Source organism: Carcharodon carcharias, chromosome 7 (assembly GCF_017639515.1).
Source record: "Carcharodon carcharias isolate sCarCar2 chromosome 7, sCarCar2.pri, whole genome shotgun sequence".
Taxonomy (NCBI): Eukaryota; Metazoa; Chordata; class Chondrichthyes; order Lamniformes; family Lamnidae; genus Carcharodon; species Carcharodon carcharias.
This window is the reverse complement of record NC_054473.1, coordinates 74,555,545-74,570,851: the sequence shown is the minus strand read 5'-3', so window position 1 is coordinate 74,570,851 and position 15,307 is coordinate 74,555,545. Positions and strand designations below refer to the sequence as shown.

General features: G+C 43.4%; 1 protein-coding gene across 2 annotated transcripts in view; it reads right to left on the bottom strand.

Annotated features, from left to right (window-relative positions):
* The window catches only part of LOC121279703 (protein SSUH2 homolog), a 67,698-nt gene that overhangs the window by 26,868 nt on the left and 25,523 nt on the right, over positions 1-15,307 (bottom strand). For both annotated transcript variants that reach the window (XR_005943478.1, XM_041190945.1), the window contains exons 6-12: positions 14,862-14,922; positions 13,970-14,094; positions 12,687-12,749; positions 10,457-10,539; positions 8,618-8,710; positions 4,872-4,977; positions 1,248-1,355 (exon numbers count right to left, since the gene is read on the bottom strand). Coding sequence is in view for 1 of the 2 variants with exons in the window: in XM_041190945.1 (XP_041046879.1) it covers positions 1,248-1,355; positions 4,872-4,977; positions 8,618-8,710; positions 10,457-10,539; positions 12,687-12,749; positions 13,970-14,094; positions 14,862-14,922 (639 nt within the window). In the remaining variant the exon portion in view is untranslated. The remainder of the gene's footprint in view (positions 1-1,247; positions 1,356-4,871; positions 4,978-8,617; positions 8,711-10,456; positions 10,540-12,686; positions 12,750-13,969; positions 14,095-14,861; positions 14,923-15,307) is intronic.

The following is a 15,307-nucleotide window of genomic DNA, read 5'->3' as shown; positions in this document are numbered from 1 at the left end:
GCTGGGAACTAATGTAGGTCAGCAAGCACAGGGGGAAAGAGATTTAGTGTGAGTGGGAAGCAGAGCTTTGAATAAATTTAAGTTTATGGAGGGTAGGATGTGAAGATGGGAGGCCAGCCAGCTGCACATTGGAATAGTCAAGTCTAGAGGTGACAAAGGATGCTTGAGGGTTTCAGCAGCAGATGCAGGGCAAAGTTACGGAGGTGTAATTAGGCGGGCTTAGCAACGGTTTAGACACGTGGTCAGAAGCTCATCTCAGGGCCAGCTGCGGATGTGCTTGGAAAATAACGCAATTGGTTGGCATGTCAGCCTTTCAATGCTGAAAATTTTTGAAAGGAGAGCAGGGGAGGGTTGGGGGGAAGCTGATAACCCACAGCCCCCAATTAACTTGCTGTTAAGCTTATTGAAGAGCTTGTTAACAGGCTGGAAAAGGACAGAATCAAATTTTTTTCAAAGTTAATAAGGGCTTGAGCAGAGCAGCTTAAGTACCTGATGAGCAAGCGTCTGGGTACTCATGTGGCGGTGCTTGGCCTAAATAGCCAAGTGGTTATGGTACTGGGTTTGTAACCCCAAAATCAAGAGTTCAAATCTCACAATGGCAAACTATGAAACAATGTAACTTCCTCTGAATAGGAACAGATGGAAACGTGTTTGTACTCGAAAGAGTTACAATATAATCAAGAGTTCAACACATTAGCTTGGCCTAAATAGCCAAGTGGTTATGGTACTGGGTTTGTAACCCCAAGGTCAAGAGTTCAAATCTCACAATGGGAAACAATGTAACTTCATCTGAAACAGATGGAAACAGGTTTGTACTCGAAAGAGTTACAGTTGAGGCCTATATATATATAAAAAAAAAATCAAGAGTTCAAATCTCACAATGGCAAACTATGAAGCAATGTAACTTCATCTGAAACAGATGGAAACGGGTTTGTACTCGAAAGAGGTACTCATGTGGCCTGTGAGGCTGATGGCCCTCTGCCCGCCCCCCGCCTGCTCCATTCCTCTAGGCAACAGTAAGGCCAGCAATCACTACCCTTTGCCTTCCAGGACTAGTTACCACCTCCTCCCTGTGCCTAGCGTCCATAATTGGATGCTAAACTCATTTCCAGACCAACTTCCCTTTAAAAATCGTCTTGCATCATTGATTTGATGCGGAGTCAGGACCCAAACAAAAACACCTTCACATCTGCAAGAGGAGGTATTCACATGGGGTTACTGCAGGTTGCATGCAGTTTGTAACTCACTTGTTGGATTATGTGGGAGGTTCTCACCAACTGGGCCTCATGTTCTCGGATGGCCTTCTGGGAGGCCTGGTTGACCTGATGGTCTGGAAATGCAACTATAGGATAGACCTAGGACAATAAAACAAAAGGACAGAAAAGCAAAGGCCACTTTAATCCAGAACGTCAAGCCAATAGTTCAAAACCAGAGTGCCCAATTCACTACCTGTATTATTCAGTTGATTTTCTTGCTCAGTGCTGACACAACTCCTTCTTAAAATTACCGATGTTAGCAGTATAACATTGAATGACATTGTCAAAAGTCTTGCAAATGTTTAAACTATATTTTATTGCTCAGCAGAGGATGTTGGTGAAAGGAGGGAAAGAACAAAGGCAGGAAATAACTTGTATTTGCATAGCACCTTTCACTTCCTTCAGGACATCCCAAAGTACCTACACTGCCACCGCTCCCCCACCCCTGCCCCCGCCACCCCAACCCCCCACCCCGGCCCGCCTACCTGCCCCCACCCAAGTAATGAAGTATTGCCACTGTTGTAACTTAGGGAAATGCAGCAGCTAATTTGCAGACACACATCAAGATCCCACAACCAGCAATGAGATAAATGACCAGATAATCTGTTTGAGCGACATTGGCAGATAAATATTGGTTAGCAGGGCACGAGGTGAGATCTGTTCATGGGATGGTACCGCTGGATCTTTCATGGCATCCAAGAGGGCAGAGGGAGCCTCAATTTAATGCCTCATCTAAAAGATGGCACCTCCGACAGTGCAGCGCTCCCATAGTACTTACATGCACTAGCCTAGATTATGTGCTCAGGTTTCTGGAGAGTTCAGCCAAGGTTGAAAGACCATTAGTTGCACTCGGCTGAAACTGTTGGAAACAATAGTGCAATGGACTGTGGAGGACAACAAATCTTCATCTATAGGTTGTTACTTGAAAGGCAAAATACACATTTGGCATTTTCAGGCATCCTGCATGCCGAGTCCGGAGGGGTTGGTGGGGGGGTGGGGGAAGGGGTGAAATCCTCTTTGCCCAAATAAAGCAGGAAAGACATTCTTCACATTCTTTCTCAATGTCTCTGAGCCACTATTAATGCAGGCAAGAATATACAATTTTGAATATTCCAATTCCTACAATAGATTGACTAATATTTACTTGTTGCCACTAAAACAATCATGGTCTGTTTACAATAATGATGTTTCTCAAGCCACTGATGAGTTGCAACCACTATAAATCTTCAAAAGTCCCCATATCCAGTCACAGAGTACACAAGTGTACTACAAAATGGCTGAATGTCAGCTGGGAAGATCCCAGTTTACCCACAATACCTTGCATATTTTCAGGTCCCTATTGGCAATCCTCATCTTTCTTCAAAAATGCAGCAGACATAGGTTCAACAAAAAAAAAATGCAATTTGTATTTATATATTCCCTGCACCCTTCCACTTCCTCAGGGTGTCCTGACATGTTTCAAAGCCAATGAATTACCTTTGAAATGTTATCCAACCTTTGAACAGTATACAGTACCCAATTGTGGAATGAAGCGATATTAGACTCCCATTGAGTGTTCTGTGCACAATTTTTCTCTCTCTCTTTCTCCTCCACTTCTCTATCAGATGTTTCCTAAATATTCTGTGTAGCACCATAGGTACAGGCACTGGGGGAAAGGGGATGCTTCCCCATGCAAGTTTTTGGCATGCATTAAATCTCCCTGTTTATCCCCCTCAGAATTCTGGATTCCCCTTAATTGCCCTCTACCCTTTATATGTAGTGCCCCACCTGGTTGGGTAAAGGGTTAAAAAGGAATTACTTATACAAGGAACACAGAAGATTAGCTTTCAGGTACAGCACGCAACTAGGAGGGCAAATGCTGAGTTGGCCTTTATTGCAAGGGAATTGGAGTATAAGAATAAGGAAGTCTTGCTACAATTATACAGAGCTTTGGTGAGACCACACCTAGAGCACTGTGCGTAGTTTTGGTCTCCATGTTTAAGGAAAGATATACTTGCATTGGAGGCAGTACAGTGAAGGTTTGCTAGATTGGTCCCTGGGATCAGGGGATTGCCCTATGATGAGAGGCTGACTAAATTGGGCCTATATTCTCTGGTGTTCAGGAGAATGAGTGGTGACTGTAGTGGTGGGGTCTGGTATGTACAGGGTTAATGTAGGACTGAGTTACAGTACGGTCCACATAGTGATATAAGAAGGCACATGAGTCAGAGCCAGGGTCAGTCTAGAGATGGACAGAGATGTGTAAAGACCTACGACGGAGTCAGCTCCATACCTGTACCCTCTACAGTATATGTGTAAATATATATGAGTTGTTAATAAAAACTTGCTGTTAATATACTCAAGGCTATGAAGCCTTCTTCAAGGTGCCAAAGCAGGATTCTTTAGTGATCTTGTTGTAACATTCAAGACTCTGAAGGGGTTTTGACAGTAGACACTGAAAGGTTATTTCCCTTAAACATTCACTCCCTCCACCACCGACGCACAGTATCAGCAGTGTGTACTACGTACAAGATGCACTGCAGCAACTCACCAAGGCTCCTTTGACAGCACCTTCCAAACCTATGACCACTATCATCCATAAGGAAAAGGGCAGCAGACACATGGGAACACCACCACCTGCAAATTCTCTTCCAAACCACACACTGTCCTGACTTGGAAATATATCGTCGTTCCTTCACTGTTGCTGGGTCAAAATCCTGGAACTCCCTTCTTAACAGCACTGTGGGTGTACCTACACCATTTGGACTGCAGCAGTTCAAGAAGGCAGCCCACCACCTTCTCAAGGGCAATTAGAGGTGGGCAACAAATGTTGGCCATGTCAGCGGTGCACACATTGCATGAAAGATTTTTTAAAAATCCTTTCCTGACTAATTATCTGCCCCCACTTTGAAATGTCTCAACTGATTCTGGACCCATAGCCTTCCAGGACAGTCATGTTCCACAAAGTCTATGTGAAGACATTCCTTCAGAGCATTTTTCACTGACTTAATCATTCCCAACCAGAGCGCCAGTAACTCCAAGCCCTCCAACTAGGCCCCAATCCCCATGACTCCAGGGTCTTCAACATGATCCTTACCAATGATTTCGGTCCCCCTGATCATGGGCCCAGACCTTACATTGTCTCACCACCCTCCACACCCATTACCCATGAGCTGGCGTGATACTGGCAGGAGCCCGATGTTCTCTATTCTTTGCCGGCTGGCTGTCACGTGTGGCCGTCTCCATTAGAATGCAACTGGGCCCCAATATCAGGGGTGCCTCGACCCTCATCATTCAGGCATAAGGATTGACCCCTGAGACCCACGCCAATCATCTAAGCTCCTATGTGGACTTTGTAGTCATCAAGGGCAGGCAGCTCAGTGTTAATCACCCAATTCCAGCATCAAGTACTCCAAGATCAGGTTTAGCAGAGTTGGATACAGTCTCTGAAGTGATGTTACTATCCCTGCAGTGCCCTTTCCCCATCTCCTGTACCATGCCATCCCTGTGGTCTCCCTATACCTAATTAGGTAATCTCACTCAGCAATGCTGGTCCAATCCCACCAGCAATTGGATTAAAATTGTGTGGTGATCCTGTAATTATGTAGAGCTTTTAGATAAAATTCTCTTTCTTACCCTGGGTTGTTGGTCAGTGTAGATGTTCTGGCCAGTAATTTTGCTATAAATTTCTAGGGGAAGTCCACTTTGTCGATCAGCAATTCCTTCAGCAATGTTATTTTGCCTGGTTGAGATAGAAAAGATAACTTATTTCTTTCAGTGTAGTGTAGTGTAGCAGTAAGTTAGACTTGGCAATCCCCTTTGAAATGGAGCTCACTTCAGTCTATTCTGTAAGCAACAGTAAAATATCCCTTCCAAGCGAGCTGGTATTGTAATGGACCACTGCTACTGCAAACATTGATCTCTTATATTGCACACTATCCACAGCAGGCACATCAGGAAGTCAAGCTGTTTCTGGGCCTCTGTCAGTGTTGCTTAACCCAAGGCCTCAGGCTTTTGGCTCTCCCCTTGGTAAAAGGATGGCAATGCCATTGTGTGTGGATACTGGGTTAGAATAAAACTGAACAGAAAATATTTCTTATACAGGATCACTCCATTTGTCTTTATTCCTATTTAGTTCACTACCTTAACAACCGTGGATCAAGTTATATGGTCAAAGTATGACTGCTGTTGGCTGTGAGGCCCGAGGCCTATTCAATGTCCCACATGCACTGAGCATTTAGCATTATGAGGTATTCTCAACACTTCAAGCCTGTAAACATTTTGGTCAGCATATTACAGCGGGTCGGTGGGGGATGGTGGTGGACGGCTCACCCTCCAACATCCCAGAAGCAAAGTTGGTGTGGAGTGGAGCCTGTTCACGCCACACCAGCCCATCCTGCAGCCATAACATGCTGCGGGAGGGCTAAATAGGCCACCAGCAGGAGGAAGTCCCGGCCTGGGGAGCTGCTGGCCAATTGGATTGGCCGTCCAGGCAGCACCAACAGCGCGGCAGGGACTGGAAGCAGGCCCAAGAAGAAGGCCCATGGATCTGGGAGCAAGGTAAGTCCCGGGTCTTGGGCAGGGAGGGTTTGGGTAGTATCAGTGGTGGGTGTGGGTGGTGGGATTTACAAAGCAAACAGGTAGGAAGAAAGTGGGGTACTATCTTGGGGCGGGGGGCTGCTCCCCGCATCCCACCCCCCTGCTCCTCGATGTGGAAAGGGAAGCTCCTGAGGATAGTACCCATTCTTCCTTCCCGATCTTATGCTCTTTTTTAAAACAACACTCTTGCCAGACTGCCCTTGCTAACCCTATTATGGCATGGGAAGTTTATTTTCGGGGTCAGTAGGTTTTTTAACAAGCTCAATTGACCCTTGAATATCTATTTAAATATGACGGGCGGGTTGCCGATTTCAGTGCCCCCCCCCCCCCAAGTATGATGGAAGTGGGCGGGAAGGTGGTGGGGTGAGCACTCGCCCTATTTCATGTAACCCCTCCAACCACCGAAAACACGTCTGGCAGGGACCTGTAAAATGCACTTGCTCATCCTGCTTTCTACTCTTAATGTCACCATTAGCACATCCTTTAGCCAATATCACCACCGTCAATACCTCTTTGTCTTTTGTCTACTACATCTTTGGCAATCTCTTCTTTGCCTCCACCTATCACTGGCCCTCTATCCAGCTCTACCTGTCCCACCCCCCTCAACCAGCTTATATTTCACCTCATTTCTACATTTCCTCAGTTCTAATGAAGAGTCATATGGACTGTATTCCTCTCCGCAGCTGCTGTCAGACCTGCTGAGTTTTTCCAGCTATTTTTATTTCTGTTTCAGATTTCCAGCATCTGCAGTATTTTGCTTTTAACCTGTAAAATGCAGCCCATTATATGCAAAGCTCCTTAACAGCACGGATTAAAACCCCTTAATGTGACCTGAAGAAGCAGATACTTAGTGTTCATTTAAATGGAATGGACTTTTCAAGGGTGGGCTTTTGGAAAATGCCATCCTCTATCGTTGGGTGGACCTCTCCTTCAAGCAGGGCCACGCCTTGTCGCAAGACCTCCTGCAGCAGAGCTTTCAACCCCTCATCAGTAAAACAGACCATCTTCCTCCAACCATTTCTTTAGCAACATAAAAGTCCAGCTTTATCATCAGCCTAGAGCTCTTGAACCCCCACCCACCCAGCCTCGGAAGGCTTCATCATATCAGATGGATCAAACACCAATGAGCCCATCTCATACTCCTTGTTTCATTCACAATCTACAGTTCCCTATCCACATCCGATCTCTCTACCGTCAACCCATCCCTGAAGGAAAAATACTCCTAGCTGCCGAAAGCCAAAGATCTCTCTACTTGGTCCTCCATGTTCCAGCTCCATCAATCTATTTAAACAACTTCCTTGCTTCTGCTTTCACCGGCCTTTACACGAAACCTTCCAGCAGACCTTTGCACCAAGCAAGTACACTTGTAATTATTTCCACAATGGCCTGCTACATGTTGCAGAGCTGCATACTTATGGTGCAGATCTGTCCGCTGTTAAATTTGATTTGACCATCTCAACCAAAATCTCTTTATTTAAATATTCTTTCCATTCCAGAATCTTTTTGAGTGAAAGGGAAACTTAATCTCCTGTTCTACATGATAATCTGCCTTTCAATGACAAGTTCACGCAAGCTTATCATTTTCTTAATCTCTGCTTAACTGCCTTATTTCCCATTGCTAGTACCCGTGCTCGGCATGAGGTTTTTCCCAGAAAAATAAAATAGCCTAAGTTCGGAGCGTGGCAAAGCCTTTCTGCAATAAATAGAGATTGGCTCCAATTTCAGGAGTGCTATGACTGCAATATTTTTGAATATTGCTGAAAAAAGAGACATGTCAAAGCCTTTCGTCTTGCAATCATCAGGACACTTTGCAAGAATACCAATTAATGGGAAAAAAACTTTATACTGTATGTGAAGAGAGTGCTGATTTGTTGGCAAGTGGATTCTGATTGGTAGAGGCGTTGCCATGGAGAATGCCCCAGTGATAGTGACTGACAGTTAACTGCCACGCATTGTTTGAAATTTAAACAGGCCAGCTTGGCCCTGATTGTCAAGGCATTGCCCTGAGAAATGAGTCAGCGAATGGCTGTCATTTATTTTGTTTACCTGAAACAGGTGCAATGTGTGTACATGCGCTTTATGTCTGCAAACAGGGCCCTGTGTAATCATATATGTAGCTTCCAGTACACACAAATGTGGGGAGCCACACTACGAACCCGACTGACAATCTTAAATTGGTTGTCAGCTTAATCCTTAGCACACTGAGGTGGAATCACATCTAATGTTGGACACCGTGTTTTGAGTTTTGCAAGCACGGGCTGTTTGGGTATGGTCTGTACCTTGCCCGTTGTGAACAGCGGCTGGGACATGCTGTTTGATATGATCCGCCAGTCTTTGGGACGTACAGCCTACACACCTAGCAACACACTGGCATTGAAATTCATATACCACATTACTCATTTTGGCTTGACAGCAGCATCCTGTTAGTGGCGAATACCACTCGTGTTGCTACTGTACTACCAAATGACTATTTGTAACATTCTTATTTCTTTCATCAGTCATCCTTGTGACCCATCAGAGTGAGATCTGCCAATTAAAGGTCATTGACGTATATTATGGATACGTATCCATGGAAACTGCAATGAGACTGCTATCTTACATTATAGGCAGAATAAGCAATACATTCTCAAAGTCTTGATGTCCTCCCTTTAATTAAATGGGATCTGAACAAGTGCTCTCAGGGGAAACAGTCCTATAGGGTGGCATTCTTATATAAAATTTCCACACCATTCATCATTGCTGTTTAATAGCACTCTAGTATTCTTTGAAGGCATTAAGCTTACCACTTGACCGTCAGCTGGATGAACACCATTAGTTGTCCTCTTCCTTTGCACTTTTGGCAAGGTTTTGAACCTTGTCCACAACACATACCACAGCTGTGGACCAACAAGAAACTGGAGTCAGGTAAATGTCATTATATTTTTATTCAACCAATCCTACCCTTAAGCTTATTGTTCACCTCATTATAGGTGCTGCATGTTGCACAGTCTCACCTTAAGATGCCAAACCCATGGTAGCCTTGGTGCTATAAAGATGGTTTAAAAAAAATTAAAATCCAGGATACTTTGTACCCTGGATTTAAGAGTCCTTTCTAATGTTCTATAAATCACATGGCTGACTCAACTTTAGAATGTTGCGCTGGTAACAATAAGCGATGTCCATATGTTCCTGCTTCATAACACACAGGAAATTGTTCCTTTCCAATTTGACTCCCAGCCTTAAGGGGGCACTTAACCTTTCTGGGGTAAAGTGCAAAAGGCACCAGTGGCCTCCTGATATCTCATTCAAGTAAGTGGCTATTATTTGTGTGTGAACCTAGACCGTCAGCGCTAGCAGCTTTCCTCAAGGTGGTAGGCATCACAGTAGAACTTCATGCTGTCCTTGTCCTGTATCTATATTTTGTCAACTTCACAGCTGGATCACTGGATAATGATTCCGAGCTGGAGACTTAGCCAGTTTGCCTCCCTCTGGTCCAGAGGCACCAAGGCCAGTCGTAACACCCTAATTGTTTCCCTAGATGAGATTAACTAACAGAACGTAGGAATCAAGCCCAGGATGTTCTCATTGATCATAATAGCAGCACCAATACAGACCATCCACTTGCATTCAAAAACCCTTCATGAAAGGTTTTGATAGAGTAAAAAAGGAGAAACTGTTTCCACTGATAGGTGTGTCACTAACTAGTGGACACAGATTTAAGATAATTGGCCAAGAAAAAAAATTAGTGGGAAGTGAGCTTTATGATTTGGAATGCAGTGCCTCAAAGGGTGATGGAAGAAGATTCAATAGGAACTTTCAAAAGGGAATTGGATTAATAATTGAAAAATAAGAGTTTACAGGACTATGGGGAAAGAGCAGGGGAGTGAGACGAATTACAGCTCTTTCAAAGGGCTGGCACAGGACTCAAGGGTAGATTGTCCTGCATTTGAGTGGTCAGATTCTATGAGTAAAAGAATAATGTTCTTGATTAAAACACATTGAGATTCCCGGTGTGATTCAGCTTCAAGCTCTCCCAACTTAACACCTCACAAACCAAATTAGACTCCTCTTCCAGCTCTCAAAGCACTAAAGAAACTAATATAACTACGTTCTAGCTCAGTGATATTCTTTTAAGTACTAAGAACTCAAATTAATGAGTGTACCATATGTCAGCCCCAATTGTCTGGAAGATTCCAGAATGAGATTCAGATAATTAGAACCAAGTGAATGCAGCCAATCACACTCTGAATAATTCTCAAATTCATTCATAGCCATTATATCCCTCATGCTGTTATTAAAAGTTCTCGGTGCTTACTAGTTTTTCACACTTCTTTGAGTAGAAGAAAAGAGAGCTACAATCCCATTATAAAGAACACACTATTTGGTGTGTCATTGAATTGAAAAGACCCTAGCATCTGCACAAGTCTATGTTGAACTAGTTGAATGTGCTTGTAGTGGGTACGACAATTGTTTCCAGTATTCCCAAGCCATTGAAGTGGTGGGAAAACCAGGAGGTTCCCAGTCTCAATTTCCAAACACACATACACGACCCCTACCTCCAAACACACATTCTTCCCAAACTGGGTCTCAGATCTTACTGGGCCTCAAGGATTCCGCATACTATCCTGATCATGCTTTCTTACCGCTGAAGCCCAGTGCCATTACAGCGGATGCATGTGTCGTCACTAAGCTGGTATCCTCGACCATTACACCCAAAGCATTTCACCTGTGTTTACAAAACAGCAGTATTACTTTATATTTTAAGAGTGTGTGTATATATATATATATGTATATATACACATATAAAAACACATACGCACACACACACACAGACAGACACACCTCATGGGTGGCAATTCATTGGCTGGTGAAAGATAGTTCTAATGTTCGTCATACAATGAGTTGGAAAGTACACAAAAGATATGCGATTCAGATGGTGAATTTTACAGGTAAAGAATAAAGAAACTTGCATTCATATGTAAGTAGCTTGAGTTCACGCATTATGCTGGTGGTGTAAAGGGTTTGGTTTATTTTAAATCCACAAAATTGGGAACACAAATGACTTAATGAGCCATATTCAACAGTCAATCACATGTTCAACTGCACTTGCTAAAGTCTGGACCAAATCTAATGTAACAGTGTATGGTCAATATTCCAGCTTGTTCCATAAGGAACAATGCTATTCAAACTGGCAGGTAGAAAGCAGTAGCCACTGTGGAGTAGTTACCACAATCTAATTTTCATGCATTACCTGATTGAGAGATTAATCATTCATATCAGTTTGAGTCAACCTCTGCTCCAGAAACAGTCATTAATCTGTTGCCTCCACAGGTTTCAAACATAAGTATTCACTTTTGAGTCAGAATGGTGTGGAGTCAAGTCTCCAGAGACTTAAGCACAAAATCTAGATTGACACTCTAATGCAGTACTGAGAATGCCGCACTGTCAGAGATACCATATTCCATATGAGATGTTAAGCTTGCCTCTTCAGCTGAATGTAAAACTTGTATTGGTACTAGAAGGAAAAGGAAAATTTTCCCTGTTGTCCTGGCCAATATTTATGCCTCAATAATGATCTCTAATACAGGTTATCCGGTCATTATTTACTGTTAGGATTGCCAATGGTAACTTCACTTCAGAAGTGCTTTATTGGCTGTAGAGCCTATTGGGATATTCTGAGGTCATGAAAGGCTATAGAAATGTAAGTTCTTTCTTTATAAGAAAGTCCCAAATGATAAAAAGCAAATTGGCCCATCAGACCCACTCCTTCCACAGACCATTCAAAAACCCAACTTATTATCCACAACTTCTCTCTATCCCTATATGTCCTTCCCCACACACAAAGTTAAGCCAAGCAAGATTCTGGAGCATTTTGACATCCTTCCTTTGCTGTTCTTGACTAGTTGGTCTCCTCGGTCTGACACTTGGCCTCAGCCACCCGAGAAACATTTTGAGAATCTCCTATCTGTATTTTTCCCCCTAACTTTCAATCATGTTCTCAAATAAATATTCACTTTAAAAATTTAGGTCGTAACATTTGGCTCCATATTAATGCTAGTACCAGCACGGCACAAGCTCGCAGATTAGAAAATGGCAGTCAAACCACTTCTGGTGCATCTCACACAGCACTCCATGCTTTTAAGGGTCCAAATGTGGGCTTGCTCCAGAAAGCCGCAGAGTGGGCAGACTGCAGATGACCTTGCAGGACAATGTCAAGCAGCCCTGGGCCTTGAAGGTCCAGCTGCAGACTGCATCACCTCAGCATAGATAGCAACAGCCTGGGTTGGCTAGCTGAAAGGCAACAGCAAGGGCACTGGCAGCATGGCACCATGGGGCCACTGCTTATCTCCCAGGACAGCATCTCTACGAACATGAGGAAGCATTTTTGTTGTAAATACAGCAAGTTGCTATGGTCTGGAATGCACTGCCTGAAAGGTTGGTGGAAGCAGATTTAATAGTAACCTTGAAAGGGAATTGGATAAATACTTGTAGTGAAAACACTTACATGGCTTTGGGGAAAGAGCAGGGGAATGAGATTAGTTGGATAGTTCCATCAAAGAGCTGATCTAGCACAATGGGTCCTGTAGCTCCCTTCTGTGGGATAAAATCCTATGATATGAAAACCCCTCATAGAAAGAAGCACAAGCGTAAATTCAGCAAGGCTGTGATCCCAGCACAGAATGTTGCTCAATGGGAGTATGTGTTGCATATAGGCTTTTCATACCTTAAGTTAATCTGCAACCTGCAATTCTATTGAGTGAGGCTCCACACTTGGAAAGCAACCCTGCTAAATTCACACTTTCATCTTCAGAAGTAACCTCCAGGCAAAACTACTTCAAAGCCAAATGAGAAGCTCTCCAGTTCACTACTTACCATTCCCGTGGCAGTGCATTTGATACATGCTTTATTGCCCAATGCCATGCATGCGCTACACCCCTAAGAGAGGGAGAAAAACACAATTACACAAGATTAACTTTGATTCTGTCCTCATCAGCTCATCTTCAAACCAGCATTCTTGCTCTATTAAAGCAAAGAGCTGCACAGAAAACTCACAGGGCTGGATGCTAACTTCATGCTGTAATGTTTCTCAATCAAATTCAATAAATTCCTGTTGGGACACCCAGTTATTGTGCATGGTATAACTGTGACAAAAACATACACTCTAAGTAAAAACGAGCTTCAAAAAACACTCTGTCGCACAGACAGCACTCTTTCAAGTTACACAACAATACGAGATAGGCAGTACATTATATGCTGACTTCCTTCCTGTTCTGCATTTCAAAGTTTGGGCAAGATTTTTTTGTTGAAAGAACAATAGGAAGACTGACTTTTAAAGGGGCTGTGTACTTGAAGCAGAATTTGGCAGATTTTAAAAATTGTAATCTTCTGTATTGCAGTTTCATTCAACATGACCTTCCAAAGCCAGGAGGTGATCATGATTTTGATTAACGTGTTTCAATGTAAAGCACAGAATAAAAAACAATCATCAAGTGAGATTATGACTTAATTTATTACGCAGTTCATTTTATTCCTTCATTTTCAGAAACATTCACACTCTAACAGTTTAAAACACATTTGACTCAAGCAGAAACAAGCTCACTTGATTGTTCCAATTTCCCTCAATGACTAAAAATATCAACAAGGGAGATGGGACATATCTATCCGGTGGAGCTCAGAGTACATACATTCTGAGGATGTCTACTTGGTGTGAATGATGGACAATCAGACCCCTTAATAACCATCACTGTGGTAGGCTGGACCTTCTGGACATTGTAAGAGGAATTTTAACCCCCAAACTCCATGGGCGGGATTTTCCTTCCCTGCCCGCCACCAGGATCTTGCCGAAAGTCAATGGACTTTTGGCTGGGCCGCCAAATCTCCCATGGCAGGTCCCGCCACGATGGGCTAGAAAATCCCGGCCCATGTCTAACTTAGCTGTTTGCCATTTATATATTTGACACTGCTTCCAAAATTAGCTCCATGTTGGTCTAACACATCAATGGTGATCACATCCAATTTGGCTGATTCCTAGGGTTATTTTTGATAGAATCCTGTTCAGTGGGTGTAGTGAAATTCGCAATGCATTCTTTATAAAGGGAGTTTATGGTTTGACTGCAGCTGGCACAGAGGAAACTTTCCCTTATGTGAGGACTTACCTTGACGGATGAAGTGTGTGGCACTGGGACTTTCCTGATATCATCCTGAAACATTGGAGGCCTCTCCACTATTATATCCCAGGGGAGGGGAGCAATTCCATAGGCATTGCTATCAACAAACTGACCTAAAACAGCAAGAGACCATCATAACCTTCAGAAACCATCGACTGGTACAAACATCAGAAAGAACAAAATCTTTCTCAAACAAGCGAACAATATTGGATATGACTGAGCTCTAGGAACAATGTCACACTACGTGCTATGAGGAATGCTACAATAATTTGTCCCTAAATTCAGACAAATGCATCTTTAGATCTGCCAATTAAATCCAAATCATCTGTGGGGGCCAAGGATGTCAAAGATGGAGGTGAGATAGTCATGGAGAAGATCAACAGAACCTTCCTTGTAAGAGAGTTAGAGATGGTGCTTCAGTGTAAGGAAGCAGCAGTCTTTCCAAGTGTAGACGTTGACAGTTAAGGGACTAGTAGTGGGAAAGGATATGAGTAGAAAAATGGAGGTCAAGAAGCGGTGGGAGGAACCTTGTCTGAGTCAATCATAGAGTCTTGAGGCCACAACTGATGACAAGATCGATGGGCTGGCCAGGATCATGGGGAAGCAAAATGGGCTTTAAAAAAATTGTGCCAATTGGAAACTCAAAGAAGCTGAAAAAGGTGAATTACATCAAGAACAAAAACAGAAATTTCTGTTTTTGTTCTAGATTTCCAGCATCTGCCGTATTTTGCTTTTATTTGCATTACATCAATACTGACTGATCCAAAGAATCAATTGTGGCACCAAGGGTTTCACAGTAAAAATATATCCAATAGTGTGCCTTCAAAGTGTATCAATTACCTGGTGCCCGTTAAAATTGTTTCATAACTTACATGCTCACCTTTATAAGGCACCATCTTCCACTCAGTTGATCTGGATTCAGTGAAGCTTTCTAGGCGATACTGAAGTAAAACGAACCTTGTTTAGCAATGCTTCAGGACCCATAAATGATCTATAGTCATAATATTTTATTAAAAGTTACATTTCTAGCATATGACTTAGCAATATAGGACAGAATTTATGCCCCCACCAACCCTGCACCTCCCCAGCAGCGGGCTGGGAGGCAATGGGGCTATCTAATCAGGGGGGGAATGTTTGGGCTGGAGAGCCCATCGCTTTCCCAACTCCCCCTGACTATGTCAGGGGCAGGGAAGGTTGGGGCTGCCCTTCTTGCTCCTGGGCCATTGAAGCACTTAAGTGGCCACTTAAGGCCTCATCCCATTGCTGTTGGTATTCTATCAGCGGTAGAGGGGCCCATGCCATGTCAGCAGGCCACTGAGTAAAAGC